At 39.8% G+C, this 18013-nt stretch overlaps 1 protein-coding gene across 5 annotated transcripts in view; it reads right to left on the bottom strand.

The window, feature by feature from the left end:
- LOC122873908 (cell migration-inducing and hyaluronan-binding protein-like) overlaps nt 1–18013 on the bottom strand; it is a 214188-nt gene that overhangs the window by 125639 nt on the left and 70536 nt on the right. For all 5 annotated transcript variants that reach the window (XM_044191249.1, XM_044191278.1, XM_044191259.1 and 2 more), the window contains one exon: nt 388–571. In XM_044191249.1, the coding sequence (XP_044047184.1) occupies nt 388–571 (184 nt within the window). The remainder of the gene's footprint in view (nt 1–387; nt 572–18013) is intronic.

The raw sequence follows: 18013 nt of genomic DNA, 5'->3' as shown, positions 1-18013 counted from the left end.
GACACCAATGCTTTCAGACTCCCACATGAAGAATTCAGTGGCTCAAATTGCTCCAATTTCACCCTTTTATTAAAAAAGCTGAAATTTCATTTGTCTTGTTTAAATGTATGCTTTTCATTTCATTTGAAGGTCAACATCTTGAAATATGGATGCTTTCGCTAAGACATTTCTCTTGCTTTCTTTCTCATTAACCCCATATCCTTTTGCTTTCTACAGTCTGAGTAATGTGAATCAGTTTGATATTACAGTGATTTATAAGGCAGTAGAATCTATTTACTGACTGATGGTATCAACTGCATTTGTATTTCATGTCAGGTTTCCTCAGCCCACTATTTCTGAGAAAATAAAGATCAGTAAAAAGAAAAAAAAACCATGTCCTTAACTCACCTGCTTGGATGCTTGGGAGCAGCAGAGCTGCCAGAAACACGTTGCATGTCTTCATTTCGTTCAGCCTGCCACTGACCAACTTCACACCTGAGGCCTTCACAGGTTGCTTCAGACCTCCCAGTGGACTCAGGGGGGGATTCAGAGTGGGACTGCCAAGTTCACAGTGGGAGGCCACCGAAGGCACCTAGAACATCATTGAAATGCAGAAGACTCAGCAAGACATGCACAAATAGGTGATTCTATAGAACTCCCTGGTGTATAAGTATGGCAGGAAGTCTGTCACATTTCTGGACAGCCATGTCACACAGTGCAGGAGTCTTTTAGAACCCCAGCTTTAATTGTTGATTTTACTTCTATCTTCAAAGAGATTCACAGAACATCACACGTTTGCTAAAGATACACAGCATTGTTTTGTAAAAAAAAAAAAAGAGTTAAAACCCAAATTCAGTGTTATTTTGATATCAGGCCTTTGGCTGTCTACACATGATCGACTGCAGAGACACCGAGCTGCACGACTCACTGTTTTTCTGTGGAAATGCCAAACCTTGCAGCAGTGTTACCTTTGAGTCCTGCTCTGATTTTACTCCCCAGAGTTGTAATCACAATTTTAGCAAAAAATTCAACATTTAGGCAGCTATGCATTATTTCCTCTTCCTGTCACATTTCAAACTTTTCTAAATCCAACGAACAGTTTTGAGTGAAGTTATATCACAGTTGAGTGTCACTATGAACAGCAGTGAGATAACAGGATGAAGAATATTGACACTGTTTTGTCTGTTGGTCTCGACTACAGCGCTGATAAGGTTGAAGCTTTTCCAAGGCTGCTCAAAACTAGAAGTTATCAGACATGTCATATGCAAATTTATATACGCATATATATATAGTATACGCACACATTTTTACTGGAGAAGGAGCTACGCTAAATGGGAAATACACAGCAGATCTCAAACAGCCCAACTGTATGTGCATTTGCAATTTTGTCACCAAATGCAACATGGTCACATTGTTCTCCACTGTCCAAAAAGTGGCACTAACCCTAACCCAATCTTGTGAATAGCAAGACACACTCATGAGTCTGGAAAGTATCGCTGCAAAGCTGCCAAGCTGGCAGCAGTGTTTGGAGGTTCTTCCTGACCGCAGCTACATAAAAAAGTCTGTAAAACATTACTCATTTAATGACTTAACAATGTTTACTGCAGATTAATTAATCAAAAAGTAGTTCTGCCTTGTGAAAATTCTCCTAACATTGTATGACCTCCAGAAAATTGGCTGAATTGCTGTAAACTATGCAGCATTCTGATGCTGGCTTTATTGGCTTTAATATATGATATTTAATTAGCTCACATTGCCAGAGCTCAGTGAGAGGCTGTGGGCATAAAGGAACACTATAATAATTCATCATCATTTATTTTATCATGTAATTAGCTTGCTGTTTGACTAGTGGTGACATAGTGGGAGTTTCTATGTCAGTCAGCTGTAGTACGCTGGCCTATCTACCATGCATGTAGATACACTGTTCACACTAGTGCATACTTAATGAGAAAGACGCAGCCTTATATTTCATTCAGTTTGTTTGCTTGACTTTATGCTGCTAATGCTGCTTGTCCCTCTATAATTCTTGCCACCACACTTCATCTCTGTCCAGATGTCTGCTGTTTATGAATGCAAGTGTGTGCATATGCTCGGCTGTCGATCTGGCTGTGTGTATATGTGTCTGTGCACACTCACAGGTCACAGCTGTATAGTAATCACTGGTAAACATTTCTCCCAGGTAATCTGCTCTGCATATTGGAATCCTATGATCATGTCATTGAGCAGCAGATTAATCCCTGAGCTGCAGTGGCAACAAAAGAAAATGAAAGATTCCATTTCTTCTTGTTGGCAAAGTGCCCGTTTTAGCAAATATGTGACTTCTGGTGGTCATAGTTGCTGTAGATTCAATGATTTAAGCAGCAAAATCGCTATATGGAAATCACTGTGTTTATTTAATCTGGTTTCTAATCTTTTGTTTAAAGCAGAATCTTGGTGGTGGAGATGTTTAGAGCAGTTTGGGTCCTGCAGGAATCCACAGAGACTCCAGGAAAAAAGTAGTTTAATTTCACAATAATGTCATTCATCAGAAATGTTCCTACTTAGAGATTGTAGAAAGATGATTGCGGTCTTTACATGTACATGCGCAGCGCAGACTCTAAACAATTCTATACTAAATCAACAAATAACAGCATTTTGGTCATATATGCGTAGACCAAAACCCCTTTGGACACAATTGGAAAGACCTACAACCAACAGTAACAGAATTTTGATTCATTTTTGATCAGCACTGCCTAGTTTGACACTTTGATCTGAGTTTCATGAGCCTAGTTCTTGCGCTGCATCAACTAATCAGAGCAGCGAAACGTGTGACCTGTGACTTCCAATCTGGACCGGTAATGTTGTCTATGACTATGTCATGGTATGTGTCCACAGGATCCATCACGCTTTCCATTCATTGTCTATGTAGAAAGCCCTGCAATGCATTCTGGTAGCATAGCGTCGCGTTTCGAGAGACGGCCGTCACGGTGGCCTGTCCTCATTTGAATAAAGTTGAATCTAGGCTACTTTATGCAAATCAGGGGCGTCAACTCGCCAACTCTGGAAAACACCCAAAAAACCTTTAAACTAACCACTGTCGATCTAAAATGAAGACAGATTCAGCAACTGCAAGGCTTATTTCTCGCCTAAAATGTTTTCAGAAACACATTTCGGTGAACTATTTTCATAATATGAGAGAAAGTTTCAAAACGAGCCGCCATGTTGGTCTGGTTTGAAATCTGGGAGCAGACAGCCCACGGGTGAAAGTGTTCGTCCAGTCAGAAAGTGTTTCCTGCTGTGTTTCGGGGAAGGAGAACACCTGTCAATCATCTATCGTGACATCTAGTGGCACGCCTATCAAGCATCCAATGCAGCGCGACCCCTCGCGCCCCCGTGGACACAGACCATAAAAAGATGTCTCAGCCGGCGCATACGCTGGATGCCTCGCTCAATTCAAGCAGCGACAGCGGCGTGTAGGCCTACCTAGACGCCATAGCCCATACAAACATAAACAGGTCAAGGGAGATTGATAAGACATGAAACTGTTGCATGTAGTTCTGGCTTGCATAAAATCATATTGTGATTACCTAAGTTTCATTGTTATGCATTGTGCTTTGCTTTTTGGAAAAGTGACGAACCGCTGAGTTCAAATTGCTGCGTTTTTCTTTGTGTTAATTTTGGATCGGCACCTCGCTGTTGGACCGTTTTAACTGTGTTAGCTTTAGCCACTGTGGGAGCTAACAACTGTGTTGTATCAGACTGAGGTCCAGTAACACGGCCGTTGTACAAAAGTCTGCTGCCGGATTAATGTGTGATAAAGGGACAGCTGTTACGTTTGCCAAGGCATTTGAGATTCCTTGTGCCTTACTCTGCGTGCTTTCCTCTCTCTTCACTAATTCACACACTTTTACACGCACATCTCAAACGACCCAGAACATGGTAGCTTAGCCCAGCTAAGCTGCACGTTATTTTGAGGACAAATAGAGCTCGTCCTCCCATTTTAGCTCTGTAGATCTGTTCGCCATTTGGCTTTGTGTGTGACGACCACCCACCAGCCGTAGCTGGTTAATAATAGCTGGTTGCGACGCTCAGTGCTCGGATCTCACCCTTCACTGTTCCCCCTTTTAATGTAAGATAGTGCCTTAAATATCACATTTTTAGCTGGACAGCCACCTTTGAGACTGTTTTTCACATTTGGTTATTGGTCCCTGATCCAAGGGTGGTGCCTGTAATTATTAATCTATATTAATAATAATATTAATAATTGTATTAATATTTAGAAAAATCTTTGATATTTCTGCTAATAACCAAACCTGCCCTACCTGAATCCCAACATTATAATAAATTTAAAGCTGCAACAAGTGATTTTTTTTTACTGCTAAAGGGCAGGACATAGACTGGAAAACAAACGCACAGCCTAAAAGCTAGAGATACCATATCGCTTTATATGTTCTTATGACTGATATGTTAGCAAACCTTCTCCTGATACATACATTCACTTCTATGTGAAGCAGAAACAGAGCAACATAGCCATCCTCAGAACTGCTTTAATGTTTTTCAGAGCAAGCCTCAAACGAAGAAGTTTAAGGTACCCTGTGGAGCTTCTGACCTCTGGTTTTGCTATGGAGCAATGTTTTTATGAGGGACTCTCCATTTTGTTTGTATCACTTACAGTACATGAAGGTGATGCTATAAACATCCCTCCTGACAATTTCAAACAATGCCGCTGATCTACAGATGGCTGTAACACACTAAGAAGTGTGGCATTGCATTGCAGAAGGGAAGATTTAGACTACTCACAAGAAAACATGGATGTAAACAATGCCGGTTGCAAAATATATATTTTTTTAAATTGGCTTTGCAGATGTTTTATGATGAAGAAAATTCATTAAGCGCATTTGTTTGTCCTCAATCATATATACAATGCGTTCAGTGAGAAACACTGAATGTAAACATTATATATTGACCATGCCAATTACATTGAGGTGGAGCTAGTTTTAGTGAACTGAACTTTTGATGTTGTTTTAAAATGTATTGAAAGAACATTGTCTGAGTTATGTTTAAAAGACTGAGCTCCAAAACAGCAGGTATAAGGACTCGCTGAAGACTGAAGAGAGCTCAATGCAGTCAACTCTCAAATAAGTCAAGTCTCACAGCAGACTAATCAAGCCTAAACCTAATTTTTATGACTAAAATATTTGAGTCTAAGTCTCTAGGCATCCCATTGGAGAAGTCAAGTCGAATATTCACCTGTGTTTAGCCCTGTTTTGGCTCACCAATTCCTGAAAAAATTGTCTCTCCTCATCGTTGTAGTTTTTCATCTTTTGTCACAAACCATTTGTTTACCAACTGCTACTAACTACTAACCCGCTAGGCGCCCTGGGGCAAAAATAGGTACTTTAACAAATTAGGAAGTATGTCTTTAGTAGGTCATAAAACACAGCAAATTAAGCTTTATTTCATTTTACATCAGTATTTGATAAACAGCTCACAGGTACTCTTGGATAAGGAAATGGAGCTGGTCATTTACTGGAGCCAACAATTCTAAACCTGATGGAAACTTCCAACAACTGTAAAGTAATTTAAAATGACAAAACTCATCAACTCAGGCCCACTAAAGAACCCCTTCCTCCTGCGCGTGTGTGTGTGTGTGTGTGCATAAGTGGGTGAACCTCAGCCAGTGACATTTTACAGTATATTGTATGTAATGTGGCACCCAGCCAATAGAGGGAAGCTATTTGGTGGTGTGCTGCTAGGCTCCTACACAAGGGTCAGTAATTATAATCTATCTGCCATTCAGTTGAGGCTGATATTCCAGCTGAGGAAAGCTTATTTAAAAACACTCAAGTGGAAATTAATTCAGACCTTGATGCTGTAGTCTTGAAAAAACACAGGAAATGAAAAAGCATTATAGTATTCAGGAGAATTAATAGACTTGAATGCACAGGTATTGTTCCTTCAGGGGTCGCTTCTGCTGCTGTGTTCCCATCCAAACAGCAGTCAACTTTAGCAAAAGCCTCATTGTGGCACGGCTTTGTGCTGGCTGAGATAGAGTGACTCAACAAGTCATCACTTACAGCCTTTTGTGTGGAAGGCACAAGCAGAACAACGGGAGCAAAGGCACTGGGGAAACAGCTTAAAAGGACCTGGCAATAAACACAGTCAACTGAAAGCATACAAAATGATACTTATTGCTGCAGTGAGAGCATTTTTAAACAAAAAATGTTTACTGTTGTTGCTTACTAGAAATCTCTCTTTGGAATGTGTTAAAATAGACAGCAAAGCAGTTAAATAAACGTAGAAAATTAACAAAAAAAAAAACTAAACTAAAGGACAGTGTAAAGAACCAAATTCATGTTGTTCCCCTACTGCCAATGCTCACTAACGGTCAGTCAGTGAAACTGTAAGATGCATCACGTCCCCATGTTTCATCAAAGTGTGATCAGAGGTGGATCAGTGTATCAAGTCTGATAGCCAGACAAACAGAGACTGATCCATAACATCTTAAGGGAATTAGACAAAGACTAAAACAAGCAGGACAAAGACCAGAAATCTGACAAGTGCCAATTATCCACAACAATACGGTGCATCAGTGCCTTCTTTATTTTCTTTAGTTGTTTTTTTTAATCACAGCAGAACCAAATCATTGCACTGTAACCAAGGTAAGATCCAACAGGGAAATTTCCACTGGTCCCCTTCACTTTTCAAAATCCTATTTTTTCCCCCAACTTTTACAGTTTTAGTTTGTGAATGGTGTCCTCTGACTATCCAGCTGCCAAAAGCCAGATTCAGTTACTGTACGCTAGGGCTGAGATCCGGGGAAAAACACCTGCACGAATCGGAGATATTTGGCGTGTGTGTTTGGGTATGTGTGTGTGCCTGTGTGTTCACCTACTGAAAGCTATATACTGAAACAAAGACCTGAAAAAAGCCTCCTCCAAACCTTATTAACTCTTCCACTAAACTGTTGAAACTACATTCTGACCTTTTAATTATGTTTTTATGGTAATATAAGCGGGCTAAGCTCCAGCTCTCACGCTTTTGGTGCGAGAGACATGCTTTCAGACACCATCTCAGGCTCTCACGATGCTCAAACAAATGTTAAAACAAATGACAAAAACCAAAAAAGCCACTCGATAAAAATGATTAAAAAAAATGAATGCTATACAGGTTATGTATGCTATCTCTGGACGTCAGGCTTTCTTACACATTTCAGCTCTGCAAGTGGTTCCATAAACATTACAGACAGCACAAAAGAAAGATTATGGAAGATTACATTATTGTATAATTAATTATCTGAAGGTCTGTGGTTATAATGAAATTTGATTTGTGGCAAGAAATAGTACTTTTCTAGAAATAGAAAAGTAATCATTATAAAAACCCAGGAAATCATTCAACCCTGCCTTATGCTCATTAATAAGCTTTATGAGTAGCAGTGAGTGCTTTTGCAGGCTTTTATTTATCCTGGGTTTTGCCTCTTAGGCTACATACAGGCTGCCCTATCCTATCGGTGCCTGCAGACTGTAGGCACCACTCAGGGGTGAAAAAGGTACTGCCACCTCCTCTGCATGGTCTTCAGGGTTAAAAAAAATCATTAAATCTCGGTTTTTATTTACAAGGAATATTCTTCTAAAAAGATGCTTGAGTATGAAAATCAATCTGGGATAAGACAGCAAAGCATGGTGCTCTTTGTAGTAAAGATGCAAATATAACACGGTAGAAATTTACATCCATCAACACAGATCATTTTTACTCTTTATTTGTTATGCTACCATTTTTATGGAAAGCATGATAACTAATTTCATTATAATGTGTTATTTGGATTCATATAAATGCAACCCACTCATCAGTGTCCACTCATTCAACCATCCACTCATTCATGTGCAATTTTTAATAAAAAATGTTTTTGTTATCATGGTGTCATCAGCGTTTTCCTTAGTTTTTCCCCCTCCCATGGCTCCTGTCAGTCTGTGTGTGTGTGTGTGTGTGTGTGTGTGTGTGTGTGTGTGTGTGTGTGACATGGGCGTGCTTTCCTCCTGGCGTTCTCCCGGCTCTCTCCTGATTATACGATTCAACTCACCTGCTCCGACGTACACACCTGCCAGCCATCAACTCAGCAGTATATCTACTCCGGTCTTTCATCCACTCATCGCCTGATCATTGCTTCTCCTGCAGTTGGTAGAGTCGTAGTCGCGGCCTCTCAGCGGTATTCTCTGAGGTTATTCTCCTCGTGTTTTTTGTGTGCTAGTCTCACCATTGCTTCTCTGTGCCTTCAGGATCACCACTCAGCCTGCCTGCTTGCCTGCTAACCAGCCACGCTCAGGACGTTTTCCTTGCTTGCCGCATCCACACTGCCCTTCATCTCCGTGCAGTGTCAACCCTCGTCTTCCATTTCCCAGACCTCAGAACAATAAACCTTCTTATTTAAACAAACCACCTTGTCTGAGTCTGCGTTTGGGTTTGCACACACTTATCATAATAGATAAGCAAGTGATTTATTTATCACTTTTTTTCTGATACTTAGGTATGATTAAGTTATAGTTTTGATATTAGTATATTGTAGTACCATCTACCACATGCCTCTTATTCTATATTATGTCATCTATGTACCATATTGTTTTACTAACTTAGACATTTTTACTGCTCGTTACTTTCCTGCTGCTGGAGGATCAATGACTCACCTTGTCAGTGTTTCCTAATTTGATCTCTGTCTTTTGTTCATGTTTGTGTCTGTCGTAATTTAAGCATTGTACATTGTACTTGTAATTTAAGCATATTCATTTTCTTTCTTCGCATTTGAAAATTGCAAAGTTCACTTTTAAACAAAGATCTTCATGTAGTCTGAGTTGTGTTATCTTTCAGTACACCACATTCCTAATTCCACTACAGTTATATAGTAAAAAAGTCTTTATGGCAATAATGCATTGTGTACTCAGATTTTCCAAAGTGAATTACTAGATCAATGTGCTGCTAACATTCATTGGTAGGGTGAGAATTCAATTCTGTTTAGGGCCCCCAAAAAGCTGGGGCCTGTAGCACACACAGACACGCGCAAAGCAACTCGGCCCACAGAGCTAAAAATATGTACGTCATTAGCAACATCCTGAAGCCTGCAGTGACAACGGGTAATATGATTCACTTGGCAGCCAGTCAGCCACTTTAATAACAGACCTGCCTCAACACACATACTAACAGGTAGGAAGAGCTGGTGCAAATATATGTGTGTGTGTGTGTGTGTGTGTGTGTGTGTGTGTGTGTGTGTGTGTGTGTGTGTGTGTGTGTGTGTCTTTTCTGGAAAGCAGTCTGGATTTGGTTGCAGGAAAATAATATTTGGTCACATACTGAACATGCTGTCCTCAACCTGATCCAGGTACACCAAACAAGGTTAGCGTGAGCTTGCAAACATGTGACGAGACACAGATGAATGCACTCTGTCACACTAGAATGCATACACACACACACACACACACACAAACATACAAGAAAACCTCACTGAAGGTATTGCCTGTCATGTTGGCTGCTACACACACAACAATATACACGTGTGTGTACAATACATACAAATAGACAACACGAAACACATGAAGTCGAGCCTTGGGCAAAAAGAAAAGAGGCCATATGTCACAAGTTTAACATCTGTATGTTTAAGCAAATGTATAAAAATATTTCCTGCAAAGCTATCTGAATAATCACACAATAGAAATGCATGATTCAGCATGACATAATGTATCACGAACACATGAGGGCTAACGAGTAAATGTTAAGTAAAATGTTGACTTAATACTAGCACATAAAGGTTTGGATTTAAATAATGACTCTTAATTAGCATAGTATGCCATCAATACTTCGATATTTGTTTTGAACAGGAAAATGTTAACTCGGGGTTAGTTGGATAGTTAGCTACAGTGCTTAACTACACCATGTAACACTCCGTATGTCCATCCCCATTTAGGAGGAATTTCAATGCTGTAAAATTGTGGGTTCATACTCAAACAGGCAAATGACATCAATTTAACATTAATTCGATGTGGATTATAACTAGTTAAAAACCACTGGTGCTAAAGTCACTGACAAGGATGTAAACATTGCTTTTCTTTACTTATAGACGAGATTATTCATAAAACTGAGTAACTGCCAGATTGAGTCCGATAAAGGTTGACTGTCGGTAGGAAACGAGAAACAAACAGCGGTCCGCAATGTTAAAGTCTGATGTTTTGTTGACCCATTCATCCACCCAAACCTCCTGCCTCTGCGGACTTTGCTGCTCTAATAATAATAATAATAATAATAATAATAATAATAATAATAATAATAATAATAATAATAATAATAATAATCACCTGACTTCCTCCTTTGCTCCCAACTTGAACGGAAACATGTGCCATATTTTTGAGAGTTGCTGCCTTTGCTCTTGGGGGGACAGTGTGTGTTTCTTTTGTGCTTGTTGCATGGTGGTCTTGATCTCACTGATTACCTGATTAATCATATCAGGTAATATTATTTAAAGACACAGTTTTTGCATGTGTGGTTGCATTGGAATACATGGAAATAAGTATAATTTTCAGTGTATGAAACACAACAGGGAGCTTAGGTTTGACACCTGCTGGCTACAATGGAAGATCAGAGGCAGCAAGGTGATCTGAGACTGACTGACAGGCCAACATGCTCTCGTTTCAGCTTTCTGCCGTCTGTCGCTGCGATGAAATGATGAAATCCCTCATGAGTTACATTAAAAAGGAGGAAGGGGAGAAATGACCTCATTAAAGCTGGTGGTAGCATCACCAACAGCACGGAGTGTGATTATCGGTGAGCCCTGCAGTCACACTGTGTGATCCGTGCACAGCCTGGAGATTACAGCAGCTGAAAATGTAAGCGTGATGAAATTGAAACACACGCTGCAAATGATGAAACTTAGTGTTCGCAGTGTTGCTGTCAAGACACTGATTGGGGAGAAGAATAATGTAAGAAGATCAAAAATAATACTGGGAATAAAAATAATTGTCGGGAAGGGGAGATTATAGCATTGAAATAGTGAGGTATTCAACACTGGGGATAAAACAAAATATATTAATGTTGCTAAAATTGGTACCGATCTACATCAAAATCATAAATCATAAGAAGCCCACGTCTAAATATGTTTAATTTCTGTCTGTGTGTGTTGTCTGCACTGGAGTTGCCAATATAATGGCTTTGCCATGCATTTTAGTTCTAATCACAGTCGAGCCCTCATCAAAGACAACAAAACACAGACATAATCCCACACAGTCAGGAATGGACAGAAAAACCATGGAGGACTGAGAGACTGTTCCAAGCAAAGTGGACTGCACTGATGAGCACACCTAAAAACAGAGACGAGGAGGTGCTCAGTGACATCACCCAAATGTACAGTTTGTCTAGACTGGTCAATTCCACACCTGCAGTGTCAATGTAGAAAGCAGTGTGTCCTTTATGTAGCAAGACAGAAAGGAAGGTTGTGGAGGACGCGATGGTAGATGGGCATGTAGCATGTCTGACTTTGTTGCAGGAGACTGGATTGCATTCTGTCATAGACCTGGATGAATGTTCATCTTCAACCAGATGTTTTAGTTGCCCAATCCTAACCATACCCTAACCATAGTTTATTTGCTGTGATATCAATCTTTCCCTAACCTTAACCATACCATAAATGGCGTGTGCAGGTATTGTAGAAAGTGGAATTTAGATTTTCAGAATCGTCCAACATTGGTGTTCATGTTTGGCGATAGGGTTAAGGTCAACTGGCACAGCTCACTGAGATATAGCATGGCTAAACGCATTTGGTTCAAATCTTCATCATCTTCATGGTTCAGTGAAGGGAATTTCTAACGTGGTTGCCCACTGACATTCAGTAATGTTTGTTGTAATGTTTATTTCAATATTTGGTTGACGTTTGGGAAACCACATCTAGTTGCTCAACAACTCCACTGGTTATTTGAACATCACCATCTTTGGCCATTTTCCATTAGTTTAGAGATGAAATTGAAACTACATAGAATAATAATTCATTTTTCCATAGACAGCGATGGGTTACTGGCAGTTGGAGCTCTTTAGTGCTTGCGCATTGGGCATGAAACTCTCCTGTTTGTACAAAAGATGAACTGTTAGAAAATATCTGGCTATTTGATAAAAGTCAAAGGCACAATCCTTTAGACAAAACTGAAGGAGAGAATCTTTCTTGACACTATCTGTAAATATTCTAAACGCAAGGTCTACTTACATATTCCCGGAGCTTTCGATCGTATCCCACAGCCTTCTTTCCATTTGCTGAAGGCCATGGTATACAGTTGAAACTTATGGGAATAGCTAAATAAGTGGACCTTACATTTAGAGTATTTACAACAGTCAAGGAGAGAAGTCAACTGCGATTCCCAAGATGCACTTCGGAAACATTCAATAAGAGTATCAAATTCTGTTGAGTATGATACTAAAAGTTATGCTTTGTAGAAACCCAATAAAGAATTTACACCTGTTAACTTTAAGATTCATGCTGTGTTTTGTCCAAATTTCAGTAATGAAGTGTTTTCAATTTGCCACAGTTCTGATTCACACCTCTGACTGGCTTCGTCTCCATTGTAGTTGTGGCTGAAAACTTGGACATTTTCAGCGGGGGGGGGATACTTCCAGAACCAGCACCTCCTCTCATTTCATAACTCTGTTGACATTTTTAAATAGAGGACCACAGTCAGCCATTTGCTCTACATTGTTGATTAAACATACAGTAAGAAACATCAGCTGGCCACCACAGCATTCACTACAAATGCTTTACAAATACTGAGTGGCACTCTCAGTATTGACCATTTCAACGGGAATAAGCATTGTTATGGTTCCCTAAAGTTTAATACACCTTGATCATTCATGTAGTACAGATGAGTACTGCTGACTGGTTGTTTTAGTTGTCCAGGTGTATGATTTTAATGCACACCTGCCAACCAATCAGAAACAAGGGTTTTCTCTTAACATGGTGTAACTTTTTTAAGATCTCGGCAACCAGTAGGAATTGAACCACTTACAGAACGTCTTATTTGTTGTTCATGAAAGATTTAATTTAACAAAACCAGGGCCTACATATTTAGGTCATATATTCAAAATCAGCCACATTTCTTCTCAACATGCTGATAACAATCCGTGCTGATAGGACCTTTTTGACTGGGAAATGGCTCCGGTGCCTGCTGCCTCAGAGATGTTGCCAGCCTAGCAGTTGTGATTATCGGTCCTGGCTGACAGAGCACACAGCCAGCAGGTCCCCACTGATGTGCTAAATAAATATATAAGACACTTGCTTTAATTACTTCTTCCAATTAAGAGTTTTCTCCTGGTGAGACACGGCAGCCATGCTGAGAGGAAGAGAGGAGGCTGAGCGAGAGAGGGTCGCAGAGCTGACAGTCTCATGGGTTCAAAGAGGCAGTCATTTAGATATACAACCGCTGTGCTGCTTCAGTGTTAACCAGGACAGAGACCCCAGACATATCCAACCACAATAAAACACTTCATCCAGGCTACAGCATCACTTTGAAGAGCTATGAACTATGACACATTCACACATGAAACTAAAACACACTTGGCGTTACCATCAGTAACCACATGTGTTGCCAATTCAACCAGCACGGAAATCTGAAAGGATAGGGCTGGCAATATTTTGTATTTCTTTTGTTGACAACAAATCAAAAGAAAAGTCCAAAACCAGACTGTTAGTCTGTCTCTAAGTACTCTCAGCTCTCAGCCCCAAACCCTACTGAAGACATAAATCATAAAGCCTCACAAATATAGTTTCATTTAGTTTCAACAGCTCAATAATTTTCTAAAACAGTGGGCCACTGTTTTTTGCGGATTAATCCACATTTGGTGCTCTAGTGAGTATTTGGTGCAGCAGGACGGAGTCAGAATAAACTACAGTGTGTGTGTTCGTGGTGATGAAGGAACATGCCATCCAGTGCAACAGTGTGGCTCACTGATGTGTTTGTAATAATGTGTTTTAATAGTTTTTGATACTGGATTGATTCATTTTTGGTTTTGATATTTCATTGGATTTGTTGACAAAACCAAAATATAGAATATCACTTAAGTCTTATATTTATACTTTACAAAATGCCAATGTGGACATTTTTTCCACATACTAGCATGATATTGTCTACTGTATTACCACTCTCAGTCCAAACATACTGCTTTCAGGTTTAAAACACTCATATCAACTTGTGAAACCTTAACATCTACACCACAGTGCAAGCAATATGTTTTTTTGAACGCTGAGTTTATATGATAAATATGCTATGTTCATGTTTGGTATCTAAATCTAAATTTGGCCATCAACACAAAAACAATTTCTAAATGCTTCGTAACAGGTTGCCTATGTACCCAGATTGTTCTTCTTGTCAGAGTGAAATGCCTTCTGAACAGCATTCATGGAATAACAAAACACAAAATCTAGAAAACATATAGTCTAAATACTGTATATTCATGCATTATTTTATGGAATCTGCTCAAAATGTTCCATTAAAAACAATTCAATTGTCATGGGCTTAACATAGACAACTAGTGTAGTAGTGATCAGCTCTACAAAATAAGCTAATGCTAAATCATAAAACATACTGTACAGTATATTGCTTGAGGTACATCAATAATAGACAAATTTGTTTTCTATTGTTGATGCAGAAAAAAACATGCAAGTGTTGAAAATGGAGAACAGTGACAGTGCAGTGCTGGGAGGATGAAATCAGGTTGACAGATGTTGATGTGACTCATCATGCACACGCAGCACAAGTTGTTCAAACTGCTGCTGAGCATCCTGCCCTGCCCTCTGCCACATTTCCCCCTGTCCGCTGGAATGACAAACTCCCATTTCACTGACCTGGCAACCCTTAGAATCTGCTGTAGCTGCATGCCCATTTTAATCCTGACACAATACACTATGAATGTTTCCCAACCCCTTTGTTTGTTTGTTTGTCTGTCTCTCTGTCACACAGTGAGGTGGCACTGGAACACCAGTCAGTACTTTTTAGTAGCTCTAGTTTCTATTGGGGAGGAGGGGATGGGGTGTGGCCTCAAGAGAATATATCTCCCTTATCTATTCATTTCAATTCAGTGTCCTTTATTGGAATAAAATTGAAGCCCTTAAGCTCTGGACCCATCAGCTGCTCCATCTTCACAAACTCATCATCGAGCAAAGCATTGTCAGAAAAAAATTCAAAATTCAAAATTTTCCAAAGATGTCAAATACATCAAGCTTAATTTTGCAGAAATATGCACAAAACATGTAGACTATAAATATTGGAATGGTAGAGTCATTTTTAAAAATTTAATGACATGCAACTGTGTCTATACAGCCGCCATAGTTTTACACTAGAACCGCCAAGGCGTCATTTTTAGCCCACTCGCATTTTCAAATGCAAGTAGGCCTAACTCTGTTAAAATAAAACCCCTACAACTCTCAGTTCATGACTTTTCCTAAAATGGGTTTATTAAGAATCTGGTGAGTTATGGGGGTTGGGGAATTTAATTATTGTCATATATACTGCCCAGGGGTAACTTTTACTGTATATGTGATACTGTATTTGCCTTGCAACGGCCATTGTTTAGTCAAGATGTCTTTTTGATTGCGAGGCTGCACATAGCCTATGCTTACAGTAGGCTATACCTAGCTTACTAAAAGATAGCAAAAACAAGAAATGGACTGTAACAAAAGAAACAAAAATGCCCAAGAGGACATGAGTGAGGGAAAATCTGATGGGGGAGAGATATCGATGGCGATTGACCTGATATTTTCACCTGATGAATCGTCTTCATCTGAGGAAGATTAGCCTATGAGCCTCCACCCCATCAAAGAAAAAGGCCTAGGCTTCTGGTGACAGGTAGGCTCCTACAACTCAACTTCAAAATGAAGCTCTAGCTATGGCATAAACCAAACATCACAATCTAATAGCCTATAATTACTCTCAATAGAACAACCACCCATCTTGCCCATGTTGCCATCGCGGGATGCCTCTGCTGTTGACAGTGCACCATGAAAATCTATGGAGTGTGTGCAGATTGTGAGTAGTGTATGTGTGTGTGAGTGAGTGAGAGAGGGAGAGTGTAGTTCTTCTTCTACATTAATTACATATTTTAATATGTTCATGAGTTAAGCGGGGATAAACTATTTTGCACCGTTAGCAAACAAAAGTCACACTTTTGTATTGCAAACCCCCCCCCGGCTTCCAGTCTGTGCAATGTATTGCCTCAGTATGCTTCCAACAACAGTATGTTGGTAAAACCTAACCCACCAGTATGCTTCCAACAATGACTAACCCTAACCCTAACACCCAACAGGCCACATACAACCACATACAATACACATACAACCACCAGGCTAATCAAATGCAGCTTGAAACTTGACTTAAATTTTGAACTCATCAGGAGATGCAGCAGTCACACCAAAATGCCTGCTTCATGCAAAATTGTCAGTTAGCCTGGAGCTCTGCACCTCCTCAAGATCTGAATCATTGCATTCTCACAGCTAATCACTGTCTCTGAAAGATGCAACACAGCTTGAAAAAAATGTGCTTTATTGTGACTGAGAGTGGTAGTGTGGAGATTGGCCTACTGGAGAGGAGAGGAGGGACTGTGGAAGGAAGAGAGGAAATAACTGTTGATCCTTGTGGAGGTGTTTCAGGCCTCAACCAACAAAACATTTAACAAACTGACTACCTATTTATTGTATTCCTCCCACGGCCTGCATGCACAGCAACAACACACCTTCTTACATGCTTGACGAGTGGCACAACTAAAGAGAAAATCTCACTTTGCTGATTAATGACTCCTGGAAACATCGCTCATGGTTTTTAATAAGATCACCTCATCTCAGTGTGCCGTGTTTGTATGGGGGCCTTGCCAAATGGTACAACATTCGAAAGTCAGATATGAGAAAGGCCTTTTCTTTAAAAAAAAACACACACACATCCTATTACAGAGACTGGAACATTTAATTGGCATTAAAGGAACCGCACTAAGCTGGTTGAAATCTTATCAGATCGATCTCAGTTTGTACATGTTAACAATTAATCCTCCAAGCACGCCATAGTTAGTCACAAAGGTCCGCAAGGTTCTGTGCTTGGACCAATTCTATTCACCTTATATATGCTTCCTTTAGGCAATATTATTAGGAAAAACTCCATAAACTTTCATTGTTATGCAGATGATACCCAATTATATTTATTGATCAAGCCAGATGAAACTAACCAGTTAGCTAAACTTCAAGCATGACTTAAGGACATAAAAACCTGGATGACCTCCAATTTTCTGATGTTAAACTCTGACAAAACTGAAGTTTTTGTACTTGGCCCCAAACACCTCTGAGACACATTATCTAAAGATATAATCACTCTAGATGGCATTGACCTAGCCTCCAGCACCACCGTAAGGAATCTCGGAGTTATCTTTCATCAGGATGCCGAAAAACTAGCCCATGCATTTGTTACTTCTAGGCTGGATTATTGCAGTTCCTTATTATCAGGCTGCCCGAAGAAGTCCCTTAAAACTCTCCATTTGATCCAGAATGCTGTGGCACGTGTACTGACAAGAACTAAGAAAAGAGATCATATTTCTCCAATATTAGCTTCTCTGCACTGGCTCCCTGTAAAATCCAGAAGAGAATTTAAAATCCTTCTCCTCACTTACAAAGCTCTTAATGGTCAGGCACCATCATATCTTAAAGATCTCATAATACCTTATTAGCCGACTAGAACACTGCGATCCCAGAATGCAGGGTTACTTTTGGTTCATAGAGTCTCCAAAAGTAGAATGGGAGCCAGAGCCTTCAGCTATCAAGCTCCTCTCCTGTGGAATCAGGTCCCAGTTTGGGTTCGGGAGGCAGACACCATCTCCACATATAAGAGTAGGATTAAGACTTTCCTCTTTGATAAAACGTATAGATATTATTATTACTATTATTGTTTTATTAATATTACCACTACCATGACATTATTATTATTTTAAAATCCTATGTGGAATTCTCTCTCTCTCTCTCTCTCTCTAAATAATATCATAAAGAGTATAGTCTAGACCT

This window comes from Siniperca chuatsi, linkage group LG1, assembly GCF_020085105.1.
Source record: "Siniperca chuatsi isolate FFG_IHB_CAS linkage group LG1, ASM2008510v1, whole genome shotgun sequence".
In the NCBI taxonomy this organism is placed as follows: Eukaryota; Metazoa; Chordata; class Actinopteri; order Centrarchiformes; family Sinipercidae; genus Siniperca; species Siniperca chuatsi.
The sequence above is the reverse complement of the archived record's forward strand: the minus strand, read 5'-3'. Positions and strand labels throughout refer to the sequence as shown.